At 57.7% G+C, this 14,671-nt stretch overlaps 2 protein-coding genes across 2 annotated transcripts; both read right to left on the bottom strand.

The window, feature by feature from the left end:
• Window positions 1-94: 94 nt before the first annotated feature.
• On the bottom strand, window positions 95-5,282 carry BESB_069190 (phospholipid-translocating P-type ATPase, flippase subfamily protein; the record flags this gene model as incomplete). Its single annotated transcript, XM_029365312.1, has 9 exons — window positions 95-274; window positions 863-1,319; window positions 1,624-1,745; window positions 2,384-2,599; window positions 2,792-3,013; window positions 3,568-3,708; window positions 4,190-4,394; window positions 4,491-4,675; window positions 5,157-5,282. 9 exons carry the CDS (start codon window positions 5,280-5,282, stop codon window positions 95-97), a joined length of 1,854 nt encoding a protein of 617 aa, XP_029218895.1.
• Window positions 5,283-5,600: 318 nt separating this feature from the next.
• BESB_069180 (uncharacterized protein) lies at window positions 5,601-13,288 on the bottom strand (the record flags this gene model as incomplete). Its single annotated transcript, XM_029365311.1, has 8 exons — window positions 5,601-6,712; window positions 7,479-7,535; window positions 7,817-8,860; window positions 9,332-9,536; window positions 10,201-11,097; window positions 11,673-11,798; window positions 12,385-12,568; window positions 13,242-13,288. The coding sequence occupies 8 exons, from the start codon at window positions 13,286-13,288 to the stop codon at window positions 5,601-5,603; spliced, it is 3,672 nt and encodes a 1,223-aa protein (XP_029218894.1).
• Between the last annotated feature and the right edge of the window lie 1,383 nt (window positions 13,289-14,671).

Here is a 14,671-nt window from a genome sequence, read left to right as displayed (position 1 = left end):
CGAGACGGAGGAGCATCAGAAAAAACGAAACTGGCGAAAGGAATGGAAAGAATGATTACGCCTGTATCCACCGGATGAACGCGAATCCAGCGGCTTAGGAAGAAGCGAGGGCAGTGGGGGGAGGGGGGGGGGGGTCCGGGCAGGGGACGGCCGCATGTGCAGTGCCGGGAAGCCTCAGATGCTCAGCGAGCGTTGCAGGGTCACGCGGATGGGGTGGGCTCCGAGAAGGCAAACCCATATATCGACCATTGCGAGCCGCCGAGGCTGTCTTTTCCTGACGTTCCATACGAAAACACGCAGGAAACGAAAACCAATAGCGATAATGAACTTCGCAGCCACCCGGCCTCACCAAGGCGGTGTAGAGAACAGCCTGCTATTGAAGCAGGCTGGGCGTCCGCTCACGCCGACGCCAGCGCGACAGCCGTGAAACCGCGAGCAGGCACTGCCGCATGCCCGCAATGAGACGCCCCCATGGCAACATAAGACAAACGCCGAGAGACTGGTGGGTGCAAGAGAAGGCGCGCGGGCCGCCAAAAAACGAAAAAAGCCGAGAGGGCATCCAGCGAAACAAGCACCGCAACGGCAGAGGTAAAGAGGCCGGAAACGACAGTGGACGGCAGAGAAAGCGAGATGTGCAACGGGAGAAGGAGAAAAGGGAAGCAACGCGCGCGAGCGCTCCGCCTGTGCCGGGCTGCGTTAGACTGCTAGAAATATTCTCCTTAAATGGTGTGTTCAGACACCCGCCAGCGTGATGTGGTCCCTATTACACGCGGACGCGGGACCGCGTCTTTGCGCTTCTGGCAGAGAGAGGCTAAGCCGGCCTTTTGCCTCGATGGCGTAGACTCCCCTTCACTGCGCTTACTCGGCTCTTTCGCAGCAGCGAGTTCGTAACCCATTCCCTCAGCCTGTGCCTCCGTTGTTCGCCCTTTGCCTTCTCCGTCGGCGGGGCTTCCTTCGTCTCGTCTGCGTGTCGCGCGACTCGGTCCGCGCTCGAGGGGCTTTCGTCGTCCGTAGACCGCCCCTGTTTGTCGCCTTTTTCTTCGTCCGCGACCGCGAGGTTCAGGTGCTTCAGCTCAGCCAAAGAGAGCAGCGGCAGGCCCGCGTACTCGCGGCGGTGAATCAAGTCGACGAGCTCCGGCCAAAACGCCACGCGGAAACTCCGCTGGAACCAGAGCAGCCCCAGGCAGAAGGAGGCGACGACGAGGAAGTAGAGCAACACCGTGAAGAAGGACTCGAAGATCAGGAAAAGAGCTCCCGTCGAGATGCCTCCCACCGAGGCCGTGGACGCCGCGAAAAACAGCACGACGCACGAAAACATCCTGAAAAAGCAGCCAAGACGCGAAAACAGAAACAGTGAACACTGAAAAACAGACACTCCCAAGAAACAAAGGCAAGAGGAGGCAGACAACAAAATTGAAAGGTCTTGCAGCAATACGTGTCAACATGGTGGGTGGCAGTCAGTTCCACGCTGCTCGAGGCGGGTCGCATGCGTTGTATGTGCCACGGTGCATGCCCGCAGCCGCGCGGGGAAGGTATGAATATACGGAAAAGGCTTTTGCGACTACTTTCTGTTTTGTCCATATCTCAATGTTGGGCCTGAGTCCGATTCTCCTTTGCACTTACGAGAATCCAATGCCAAAGACAATAACAAACGAGATGCGGAAACTCGCAAAGAGAATGGCGAAATTCGCGACCAAGCAGTTCGCAGCCATGACGATCGTGCCAACCATCCACATATCGAAAGGCTGAGGGGCAAAACGGAAGAGGCCGGAAACGAGCAGCAGTGATCGGACGTGATCCGCAGCATGAAGACCTTCGCCATTCTGCATGGCAACTGACGCGCCCACCGGAGGCCAGGCAGAGACACGCATGTCTTGGTTCGCTCTTAAATGCGCAGACACAACGGCGTCCGCATACTATCGCGAAACATATGCGTGAGTCCGCGCGCATCTGTTCACTTAGGTCTTCTACATGCACACGTACACACATGCATCTATAGATGGTTAGGGCTTTCACATAAAAGTACGAGGATATTCGGATCAGGAAGACTGGAGGCCACGCGCACCCTGCAGACGCCACAAGCTACGCAATTCTTCAGCTATACGTCCCCCGGACGAGACATACCCAGCTACATATATATAAAAATATATATATGAAATTCATGGGGAAGGTCCGTGCCTTGTACCTATATTTCACTTTATTCTTGTGAACCTCCCTCGCTTGCCGGGAAGACTATCCGCATCCCCAACTGTAAAACTGTATACACCAGACTACGCACAACAGATATATATATATATATATATATCCGTTGACAGAGAAAGAGATATAGGCGTAGATTCGGAGAGTCGGAGGTATGTGTGCGGTTGCTGGACTGCCATGTTACCTTTCCATTTGGTCCAGGGATGCTGTCATATCCGAATGCGTAGACAGCGACAACGAAAATGATTGCCGCGTGCCAGGCGCCGCGGAAGATCCAGGTGAAGTACGTCCGCGGATTCAGCAAGGAGTTCATCTGACCGAGCCGATAAAGCAGCGGGAACTTCAGCGACGCGTGTCGATCCACGTCTCGCTCGAAAACCCCGTACAGGGTGATAGGCACCTGCGCGTAAACAGGAAGCAAAGCGAGGTCAACTAAAGCGGGTCACGCGCACTCTGCAGCGACATCCACCGACAGACTTGTTTGCACATCCAAACGTAGACACGGATATACGTATACATATATATATATATACATATATACTTGCGTGCGTGACTCTTCCCGGGGATACCAAGGTTGGACGCTTCTTCTTACCGCAGTTAGAACCGGGTTGTAGATCTGACTGAGCAACTCGGGATAGAAGCGCTGGCCGGAGAAGAGGCAGAGGAAGCCAAAGTAGATCAGCGGAAAAACGAGGAGAATGTTCTTGTAGAGGATGTAGAGGACGACAGTCGCCACCCGCCGGTAGCAGTACCGTCCGTGCACGAGAAGCAGAGGCAGCAGCAGCCGGAACTGAGTTAAACCGAAATCCGAGCACTGCAAAGAAATCGAAAGCAAGTCGCGCACCATGGACCACACGCAGGTCGCACTCCTCGCGCTGCTGCTGCAAGCACACTCTGTGCCAAAAGAAGAGCCTATTTATATGTATATATGCTGCGATACACATGGCGACAGATTTATATTCCTATATGTGAGGTGATACACATACACATGACTAGAGAAATATATACACATATATGAGGCGATACACACGACGCTTTAGCTCACACTGGCGGGGGGAAAAGGAAGAGATTGAGAGACAAGTAAAAGCTGTGTACGTGGATGCATCTCACAATGCGTACTACACAGAATCGAATGGGACGATGCTTTCTCGACATCGTCCTAGAGACCTAGCTCGACACAACCACGACAAAGAGCGGAAATTTCTCGGCAACGTGTCAGCCATCGAAGCTACACCTAGACGCGTCCGTCCATATACGCCCGCTTTGCGGCGGACGCAGGCGCAGCGTTGCGCGACAACGCACGGCAGCGTGGCAAAACGGCTATTTGAAGCGTCAATTCGTTCTGAGGTTGTCTGGAGCAGCACTCACGTTGAACGCCTGGTGTCCCTCGTTGCCTCGAATGCCGACGCCGATGTGGGCCTGGCGAATCATGTTGCAGTCGTTCGCGCCATCGCCAATCGCGAGCGTCACCTTCTGCGTCGCCGCCTTCACTAGAGACACAACCGCTCCCTGAACAGCCCGGCGAGTTCACAGACAGAAACCGAGGAAACAACTGAAAGAAAAGGAGCAGACAGTTGCGCGCCGAAACGGTAGCCCAGAAGCAGAGCGACCTGGGACCGGCCGGCGCGTCACGCAGCGGATACAGACACGAAGGCCAACCGGAGCGATTTTCAAGGACGCACTGACCGATGATGCAGTTGACAAAGGGAAGGGCACAGTGGCAACGGCGACGTCGGAAACACAGCGCACACCATCCAGCTGCACCGCAGAGGGGAACACGTTTCCTTGATCGCGTACGTAGTCCCCTCCGCGGAATACAGAGACCAGGACGACCAACACGATACTGGTACGCGTATCCTCCGGCATAGAGGGCGAGGCTCGCGGCACGCAGAAAGCCGGGACACCGCTGAGGCGCGCTCAATCCCTGTGCAGAGAAACTCTCGTAGCGCGTCGTGCGTTCGCTCTTTCGCGTCGTGGCAGTGAATCCTACCTTTTGATGGGGTGCGACGCGGCAGCAAATCACAGACCGGCAGGCGCAGCAGAGTTGAATGAAGCGTGTCTGGCGGTCGGGGCGGCCGAGGAGGAACGCGAGGCCTTCGCCGTCGACGATGAGCGCCTCGGGCGGCTTTCCCTCTTCGCCGGCTGCCTCGTCGCCCTTGTTCGCACAAACCTCGCCGCTGCTTGGACTCGCTGCACTCGGCTCGCTCGCCTCGTCCGGCGCCACTCTGGCGCGGGCTCGCCCGCCGCACAGCGCGGCGCCGCGAGCGCAGAGGGAGATCGAGGCGGGCGACGAAGGCCGGGACGCAGAGGCTGCTAGCGCGCGGAGGTCAGCGTCGAGCTGGCGGAGAAGCCCATCGCCGCTCGGCTCGTCCCGGTCCCACAGATAGCGCGAGAGCCGCGACTCCGGCACCAGCAACGAGGTGGCAAGCCCTACGTTCAGCGCAGTCTCGGTCTTGTCGCCCGTCAGCATCCAGACCTGAAGGCGTGCGTGAAGACAGACATACACGCGAGGAGCCTCGGCGACGGCTGGCGAGGTATGCACGCACGCGGGGTTTAGGTTTTAGTGGGACACGCTCGGAGACAGAGGGAATACATCGATGTAGCGACGAGTCGGTGGACGGGGACACCCGCTCCGCGCAAACTCGAGCCAGGATCGAGCTGCAAGGAGCCAGAAAATGCGCACTGCTGCACACACAAGCTTGAAAATGTATGTCGATGCAGCAGATGTCCCGTGACAGGTTCGTGAGACAGATAGACACAGAGAGAGCGATGGACAAGGCTGCGCGGAAGACAGATGGAGACGAGAAAGAAGAGCGCATAGATCAAAAGAAACACGAATAAAGATTTAGGATTTAGGGTCGAGACAAGTGTAGGCAAAGCTTGAGCACGTACTGGCGTGGTATCGCATCGAAAGAGTGCCTCTCGTCGTAGCCGGACCACCGCGCCGGCGCACTTACGTGGATGCCCGCTTGGCGCAGCTTCTTGATGGTCATGGCCGCGCCCTCCTGCAGGCGGTCCTCGACGCCCGTCACGCCCTGGAGCTCGAGATCCACCTCGAGCTGCTCCGCCAGTCTGAAAGCCATTTGACGCCGAGAGCCTTCACAAACCGTCAGTGACAGTGCGCGGAGCCACCGCTAGAAAAAGACCCTAAAAGAGGTTGAACACGCGTGCCGCTGCGGCGGGTCACAACGGAGCAATGAAGCACGGCATACCTACAGAACGTTTCCAGTCTCGAACGACACACACACACATATATATTCACAGGAACAAGAGTGTTCGGAATCTTGGGCTACGCGTGGCCCTCTGGCAGAAGCATCCACGCGAAAACAAATGCTGTCGCATCTGCGATGCGACCTTCACTGCTTTTTCGGTCCGCGCCTGCGTCAAGGCTGTCACGGCAGCTACCCTGCGCGCCCGCCGGCTCGATCCACACGCATGCGCTCGGGGAAAAAAGTGTACAGGCGGATGCGTGTGCTCGCGTCGTGGCGTCGTGAATGGCGGTGTCTTTCGACTTGCCTGAAGAGCCTTTCTTCCTTTTTGTTGGACCTGGTGAGCTGCTCCTTGAGGTAGGCGTCGTACCATGTTGCGAACTCGTCGTCGCCGATGGTGCGCTTGGCGATACAGAGTGTCCGCAGTCCCTCGGCCGCGTACGCTTCGAGGGCACGCTCCATCGCCTTCCTTCGCAGTTCCTCGCCGCCGTCTGCAACGTCGCCGGGATCTTCTCCTCGCCCTTCCTCGGAGGCTCCGACCCCACGCGACGGCGCGCCCTGCAGCGGCCTCAGTCTCGGCAGGATGACCATGTCGGCGCCCTTGGTGAGAAGCACGACGCGCTGGACGCATTCGGGCTCTGCATCAGCCGCGACGCCCCAGGGCACGTCGGCGGAACTCTCAGGCTCGGGATCGGGCGCGGCGGGCGCGCGGGGCAAGGTGTTTCCGAGCAACGAGGTGCGCCGTGAAGCGGGCGAGGGGAGCGGCGAGGACGGGCTCGACGGCGGCGGCGAGGACGGGCTCGACGGCGGCGGCGAGAGGCCTCGTGCCCCTTTCGGGAGCCGCGAGGCCCCGCCTGACGTGTCTGTCGAGGCCGAGAGCGGAGAGGAAGAGGACGAGCGCAGATGCCCGCCATGGAACGCAGCGCCCGCGATGTGCTTGTCGCTGTCGCCCTTCTTCTCGAAGCGCACCAGCGTGTCGCGCGCTCCCGCCCTGACTGGCGAAGGCGACGGCGAGCAGAAAGCCGTCTGCGCCTGCTGCCGCCGCGGCTCTGAGATCTGGCACAGAACCGACGAGCGCCGGTGCGCGCTGTCGAAGGGGAACGCGGCCAAAATGTCTACGCGCACCACGCGGCCCAAAATGTCGAGCTCGACAGCTGTCGGCGTGCGCTCGCGGAAGGTGATGCCGAAGTGACGCGCCGCGCACACGAACGCGTGTTCATCCGGGCTGCTGGCAGAGTACCTTAACACGAACAAGAGGAACTCAGACGCCAAACTTGAGTCCGCAGGCGCGACGCAAACAGGCGCTATACACATACAGATATATGTAACGGCGCACTGAACCTCTCAATCCGCTAACGGTTCGAACTAACCGGGACAGACTGGAGAAACGTACCGGGAACATGCGAGAGAGCGCCCACTACCGTATGTTTAACCAACGCGTATATATGAATATATATATATATATATATATATATACATGTATTTGGCGAGCAGTACTATATAATTGTGTAGAGGGTGGATGGAGACGGAAAAAGTCAGACGCCAATTGGTGTCTCACCCTGACTTTCCGCTCGGGCCGTGGTGCTCGACGAGGACGGAGTGGTTGATGGAGAGGTGGAGAAAAAAGTCAACGATGTGCGCATGCATCGGGTGCTCAGGGTCCTCCAGGGCAGCCCGCAGCATCGGGTCCCTCACGCGCACGTGGGGCGCGCAAGGCTCCGGCGGCAGACGCTCTCGAGACGCTGAATGAAAGGCAAGACGAAAAAACGCAAAACTGGCAGATGTCTGCATCTAAATGCATGTACGCGACTATACGGATTTCCGCGTGCGTCCAGCAGAAGGCACTGGGAGGCAGGCGGTCTAAAATCGATCAAGTCAGAGATATGGATGTATCAGCATAAATAGATAAATGCGTGGATAGATTTGTGAATATATTGGTACAAGTGAACAAGCATTCCGTCATACACGAGCAAACATCTGCTCTTCTGTATAGGCAGATATCGTGGATAGGCCCGCTGTACAGGACCAGATAGCCAAGCACCAGGGCGTGCATAGATCGCTCTTCCTCACTTTCAGTGTCGAAGCTGGATGGGGGTTCCGGGATTTCTTCGTCGCCATAGCGAACACCTGCAGCGCGGCCAGCACACGCGAACTCGCAAATAAACGGGCCTTCAAAAGAGAGAAAAAGCGCTCGCGTGGGCTTCTCCACGGACGTAAACTCTCTGTAAGCGGGGTCCCTGTGCGTCGCTTTTCGCGCAGCAGCTCCCAACACGGCGGAAGCTTGAAAAGAAGGACGAAAAACGCATACGTTGTGCTGAAGTCTCTCACTCTAACCAGGTGAGGGGGGAGAGGGGGGTCGCTCCGCAGTTTACCTGTCTTCAGCTGTTTGTCTCGTTCGGAGCTCTTACCCTGGATGCAGCACTTGCGAAACTCCATGACATTCTCGGTTAGGGTTCCAGTCTTGTCTGAGAAGACGTAGCCGACCTCGCCGAGCTCCTCATTCAAATCCGAGGTCCGCGCCACGATATGCGCTTCTTTCTCCGTCTCAACGAAGAAAGACCCCTCCATCTCGTTGTCTTCGGTTCCCTCACTTTTTTCATGAGTCACCGCGGAGTCGTCATCCGTTGCGGCTCCTCCTTCTGCTGTCTCCTCCCCGCGTGCTGCGTCAGGTCTCCGCAACGCTCCTGAGGCCTCGCCGCGCACGTCTTGCATGCCGCCGGCACGCTGCCCTTGCCCGTCCCTTAGCTTCACGCGGAACTTTTTCTCGTGCGGCGCGATCGGCTTTCCTCCGTTCGCAGTTTCTGCCTCATCCGCGGGGTACGCGTGCTTCCCTCCTTCTGAGACTTCGGCACTCTCGTTCTTCGATTCTTCGTTGTTTGTGTCTCTGAGCTGGGAGGAGAAAACGAGCGAAGAGGAGAACGCATTGGTGAACAGCGACTGCCGGCAGGCGTCCCTCTTCGTCGCCCTCAGGGCGGGGCTCCAGACCCACGAGGAAAGCGGAGAATGCGCACTGGCCGACGAGGCTGTTCCTCCGGTCGCCACGTCGTTGTCTTGCTCCAGGGCCTGTCCACCTGTCGCTTCCGGCGAACGTGCCCTCGTCTCGCCCTCTGTCTCTCCGGCGCCGAAGGTCTCTTCGTGCTGCCCCTCCAGGGGAACCTGCACGCCCGGAGGCACGAAGCTTGACGGCGGCGAGCCGAGGGCACAAGTTGCGGAAGTTGAGGCGGACGGCGGAGACAGCGAGGCCGCGAGGCGATATTCCGCCCTGGACGCACGCAGAACGTTGTTTCTGAACGTCCGCCAGCCACTCATCTCGCGTTTCTCTTCAAAGACGTCGACGTTGGGTCCATTTATGGAAGCCACTTGCATGGCCTTGACCAGCGCAGTCTGAAGGACGAGCGATATTGGGATCAAGTTCGCCGTCAACACAATCCACGTGAAGAACTCCGTGACCCCTGAAAACAGCAAAATGCCCCACACCGACCAGCTTCGATTTTCGCAACCGGGCCTCCTCCCTCCTCGCGTTTTCTGCGGACTCCGCCAACGCCGATCGCGTCTGGACGAGGAGCCCAGTCGCCGCCCGTGGCCTCAGGCAGGCGCCCGCGAAGAGACTGAGGACTCGTGCACTGGCAAATAAAGGGCACATGCAGTCTGGAACGCCCTAAAAACGCGCCAGAGGGAAACGCCAGCGTGTGTAGCCATGAATCTGCGTAGACACACGGCTCCAACACAAGGAGGCTCGCCGCCTCCCGCACGCGAAAAAAAACCGGCACTGCCGCACGTCTCGATCTGTACGAATTGGCTGTATATATAACTCCAGATGCATGCAGATATACACCTCCACTGGCGGACAGAGATGAGCGCAGGCGACGATGCAACTACACAGGGAGGTATGCACAGGTCTGCGAGTATTTTAAGCACCTTACAGAAGACAAACGGGAACTGGTGAATTTCCACGGTTCCCTGGAGATACGTGCGTTTTCGCAAATCCACGGAGGGCGAGAACCAGAGGAAGGTGCTGGCGATTGCAGAGGCGCAGCAGATGAAGAACTGGAGCAGCGCAATGCAGAGAATCAGCCGGCCGGTGCGCAGCTCGACGCGCGACATCTTGCGCCGCGGGGGACCAGAGTTCTGCGACAAACAGATTGCAAAGTGTGGACGAAAGATAAGAGGGCCGCGGGGTGTGGAGATGAAAAGACGGACGCAAAAACGCAAAGCCAACAGAAAAAAAAGGCTGCACATAAGGGATAAGGCGCGACACAGGAAGCGCATGAAACAGGCAATATTGGCGGGGTGGGGGAGGTGGGGGTGCCGGTGGATAGTTCACGCGGAGGAGCTTTTCGACGGCGGACATATGAAAAAACTCACAGGACATAAAACACTGAGACGCTACACACATGCAGACCAAACTACCATGCACGGTTGGTCGAAGGCAGAGCAGGGGCACCCGTAACGCTAGACTCATGCACCAAGCAAGGACACATAAGATACGCCCATAATGCCTACATACAGATAACGGCACGCTGACGCGCGTCCACATGGGTACTCCCAACTTTATGGCATCTCAAGCATAATATATATATATATATGATTGGTGCCATACATATATGAATATGCATTCGCCGCAACATATTGGGACGGAGATGCGCAATGCTCGGATTCGCAGAGACATCTAGGGCTGTGTCGCGGAACCGCTTGCTGCGAAGCGCGACTTTAGGAACCCAGGAATGGAGCGCCCGCAGGCGTGCGGCGAGGCACTTGACAGAAAGAGCAAGACAGCTATTGACGTGCTTACCATTTGAATTTTTGTCTGGTCGCCGGTGTAGATGACGAGGCCAATGACCCAGTTGGTGTTTCGCAGGCGGCAGCCTCTCAAAAGGATGTTATGAATATTGATTGGGACCGTGATGCTCTCAATCGCTTCGCTCGCTTCGTCTCGCGCGTGCTCGCAAGCATCGTCGGCAGCGTCGTCGCTTTGGCTGCCGACGTCGAGTCGCGCCGGCGCTCCATCCCTCTCCTCTGTGCCCTGCTGCGCAGCCACGACGCGTGCAACCTCACCGCCTTCGGTTTCGCTTCCGGCAGTCTCCGCGAGAGCGCACGCAGAGTCTTGGGTTTTCATCCTCGACAGCGCTAGCGCGCCGTCGAAGTGGAGGAGGTCCTTGTTCGGGCTATCGCAGCGGAGCGAGCCTGTGCAGCGCGCGAGCTTCGCGAGCGATGCGGAGAGTGCGCATGCGTCTGCGGCAGAGAGCGAAGCGGCGAGCGCCTCTGGAAGGCCCGCATCCGCCCTCGCGGAGGGCGACCGCTCAGCGCTTCCGCGATGCCCCACCCAGAGGGAGACGTCCCGCTGCAGATGCTTCACCTTCAGGTTCGCCTCGCCGTCGAGGCCTGCAGTCTCCACGAAGGCGATGTCGTGGGAGTCCGAGGAGGCGAGCAGAAGAATATCCGCGGGAAAGAACTCATTGCGCACGCAAATCACCACGTCGCCGATCTCCAGGTTCTCCCACGAAACAGGCGAAACGGACAAGGAAGCCGCTTCAGCACGCGATGACGAAGAGGCAAAGGCTGGCGGCAGCGCCGAGCGTGTGCGCCGACGGCAACAGAGGAGAGCGAGGAAACGCGCGAAAAAGGTTGAAAACGAGAGGGCTGCGGCCACCGGTGAGGGAGACGAACCGCGCAGAGCGACGTGGCAAATCTGAGAAAAAAACAGATCAAAGACGATCATCGAAGACCCCGTCGGCGAACAAAAACGGTGACCCAGAGCAGCGGCTAGCGACCGACAACAGGAAAAGGCGCTTTGGCGATGAAGCAAGATAGGCAGACGCGCCGCGAAGGCAGACGCAGACAGCGCAAATGAAGGCGCGACACATACACGCAGAGGAGGACTGGGCAGGCGCCACTCGCAGTCTCAGGGAGAAAGCTACCGGCTCAGCGTCGCAGGCAAGACAAACGGGAGCCAGTCGCCAGGTCCTCCCCCCCCCCTCCGACACGAAGCACGAGTGCGGAGGCCGGGCTGCGATGAAGGCGAGCAAACCCTGGCGGAGGCGGCCCCCCTGTCGCAGTGAGGAGAGAGGATCGACGGAGTTCCAATGCAAGCTCACGAGAGAATGTCTGCAGGCCACGCCTACGGCGAGAACTCAGGAGAGCACAGGAGGGGGTCTAGGGCTTGGCGTACGCACGGACAGGAGACGAGGCCTTCGAGAGGCGCATACGAAAAAACCGAAATCCAAGGAAACTCAGGCCACCGCAGGGTTCAACTGGGAGTCTTACCTGTGTGTTTTCTCGATTATCAGCATTGTGGCGCCGGTAGTCCTCGATGGCGTCTTTTACCGCATTGCATATGAGGACGACCGACAGGGGCATGCTGATACTTGGGATGCCGCTGGTTCCAGAGATCTGAAACACAAACAATGCTCTTCGCGTGACTAAACGCTCCAGAAGACACTCCAGCAGAGCCAGAGGCACGCCAGACACGGAGACACTCCGAAAGAAGGCGGGACAAGATCCTCGACACAGGCAGGCACGCCGCCGGCAGCAGCGTGACGCGGAAGGGGGCCGGTGTGTGAAGACACATAATTACGCACAACTGAGCAGATAGCCTTGAAAATAAAACGACAGACAAAAGTTCGAGGAGAGGGAAACAAAAGATACTCATACACAGTAGTCAGTCTAACGCGCGGGCCTGAGCCCTCTGAACACTGTTAAGTGTTAACCATATATATATATATATATATATAGGTAGATAGATATATTTATATGCCATCGCACGCCGGAGTTCACACACGCAAATGTAGTATACTGCTAGTCTTGTCGCAATCGCCTCCGCATCGCGCTCATTCTCTCTTCGCGCGCGTCCACCAAGGTTTTCTTCTCTGGATCTATCTCTCGGCAGGCAGGATCCAGCGTAACTTATATATACGTGCAGGTATACATACATACATGGATATATAGATATGCATATATGTGGAAGTCGAATGCGCACCTGAGGAATGCATTGGAGGAAACCAATGAAGAAGAAGTAGAGGTTGGAGATGCGGTGAAGCTGCTCCCAGAAGTTCTTGAAGGGGAAGTTCCACAGCGTGTATTTGGCAGTGATGACGCGATTGCTGCATGCATCTTGCGTCTGGGGGCCGTTGAGCGTCACCCGCCAGTCTCTGTCGGCGCTCCTGAAAAGCGAAAAAAACGCGGGAAAAAAAGGTGAGGGCGACCCGGCGGAGCAGGAGACGGCGCGGCAAGAAGGGACGACAAGAAAAAATACGCGCCACTGCGGCAGCAGCAGCGAACCATGCGTCGGCTCGCAAGTCTTAGCTTCAGCGGGAGAGCAGCAAAGCAAGAAAGCCAGCGAAAAGAGAAAAACCGCGAGTTTTTGGCAAGCACGCCGCTCGGGTGCGAGGAGGGAGCCCATTCTCTCTACTGGAAGGCCGCCTCCGACGATCTATCGCTTGCATAGTCTCCTCGAGGATTTCCTCTCAGAATGAGTCGCTTGCACTGAGCCTCGCGCTGATATCAAAGACTCAAGGGACGGACTACTGCCGCCGACGGGATCGAGGAGGGCAACATCCAGGCATTCCGCACGCGAGTACATCTGCTTCTCAGGCACCGCGTGCGCCTTCAGAGAATATGTGCGAAGAAACGGGCTTTCCAGCCTCCGCGAGGGATCGTGCATCGACAGATTTGCTTCAGTAGCCGAAACTGAGAGAGACGCGTGGGTCTTAAACGCGGCACGCCAGTGGACGGTCAGCTACCTATCTTCACGGAGGCACAGCGGGTTGAGAGAAAACAAAGTTCCTGTTTTTACAAGCGTATGCTGACTGCCTCCTTCCACGAAGGCGCGCCTACCCGTCCTTCCGCCGAAAAAGGCGAGAGAAAAGACCTTGCTTCTTCATTTTCTCGCCGGTCCAAGTCTTTCTGCTGCGCCGAGGCCACGGTTGGGAAGGTAATCAGCAGCTCCGGAGGCTGAAGGGCGCCAGCGCTTGTACAGCGAATGCACGAGGCGAACACGAAGGCCCCTATCGAAAAAACCGGAAAAACTGAGGAAGGAAGGCGCGAGGAGGGTGTCGCGGAGCACGCAGAGGCCTAAACCTCAGCGAAGTCAAAGTGGGAGGAGCAGACGAAAGAACAAGAGATGCAAGCGAACAGTCCGGAGGCAGGACGCTGAGGAAGAAGAGCGGAAAAGGGCTCCGCGAGAACGAGCCGTGAAAACAAACGAGAGGCTGACGGGAGAACGAGGGACTGGAGTGAGAGGTCAGAAGGTCAGGGCTGCAGAGGCGGAAGTGAAAAGATGAGGTAAATGAAGAGACGCATGTATATGGCTTCCTTCATCTCTGCTGTATTTCCTTCTCGCCACGCGGATCTCGACCCTGCCTCCGGCCCTCCTCACGAGAGTCTCCACTGTCCAAGCCCCGAGTCCTGCTGGCTTCTTGGGTTCGCTCTCACAGCCGCGCGCTGGCCTAGAGGAGGGGCGAAAGATGAATATGCATGAAAAAGCGACTCCGGGCAAGGAAGATGGAGGCGAAGAAGAAAAGAACCCACCTCAGGCCTCCCCTCTCTAGCTGCCCTTGGCCTCGCCTCTAGCTGCGCCGCTCGCAACCGTGAGGGGGCACGCTTCCTCCCTGCTGGGCGCGGGCATCGACTTTCGCTCCGTGTCAAACTTTAGATGCAGAAAAACGGAGAAAAGCCGCGGCTCCGTCGAGCTGCAGCATCGATGCCTCGCTGCCCTGACCTCTGCCTCGCCTGTTTTTCCGGCAGCACCCGCGCACACACCTGCGCAAAGCAGCAGAGCGCTGCGAGAGAGAGGCGTAGACGATCTTCCGGCTACCCCGTTGAAAGGCTAAAAGCCAGAAAACTCGCATTCGGAGACTCAAATCCTCTTATCGCCCTCCTGCGGAGCAGCTTCAGCCGTGGGGAATGGAGACGTGTCTTGGGCGAGTCGCAGACGAGGAGGAAAGATCGCAAGCAAGAGCCGTTGCATGAGAGGGGGTGACGCGCAGAGCGAGAACCTGCTAAAAAAGCCTAAATCTTCTTGAAGATCTGGTGGAGAAAACGAGGCTAAGAAGCGAAGGAGACGAGGCGCCAGACACAGTGATGCGAGACACGAGCGAGGTCGTGCGAAAAAGAACCGAGATCGCGCGGAGGGAGCGTGGGGAGGCAAGCGAGTGAGAAGAGACCCCAAAAAAACGGAGGCCGCCGCAGCTGCGTAGGGTTAACGCGCAAGGAGAGAGGGTGAGCTAGCGAGAAAAAGTAGAGAAGAACCTTGCAAATCGACCAGA

This window comes from Besnoitia besnoiti, chromosome VI (assembly GCF_002563875.1).
Source record: "Besnoitia besnoiti strain Bb-Ger1 chromosome VI, whole genome shotgun sequence".
NCBI lineage: Eukaryota > Apicomplexa > Conoidasida > Eucoccidiorida > Sarcocystidae > Besnoitia > Besnoitia besnoiti.
Note: the sequence above shows the minus strand (reverse complement) of the source record. Positions and strands in the feature narration are given on the sequence as shown.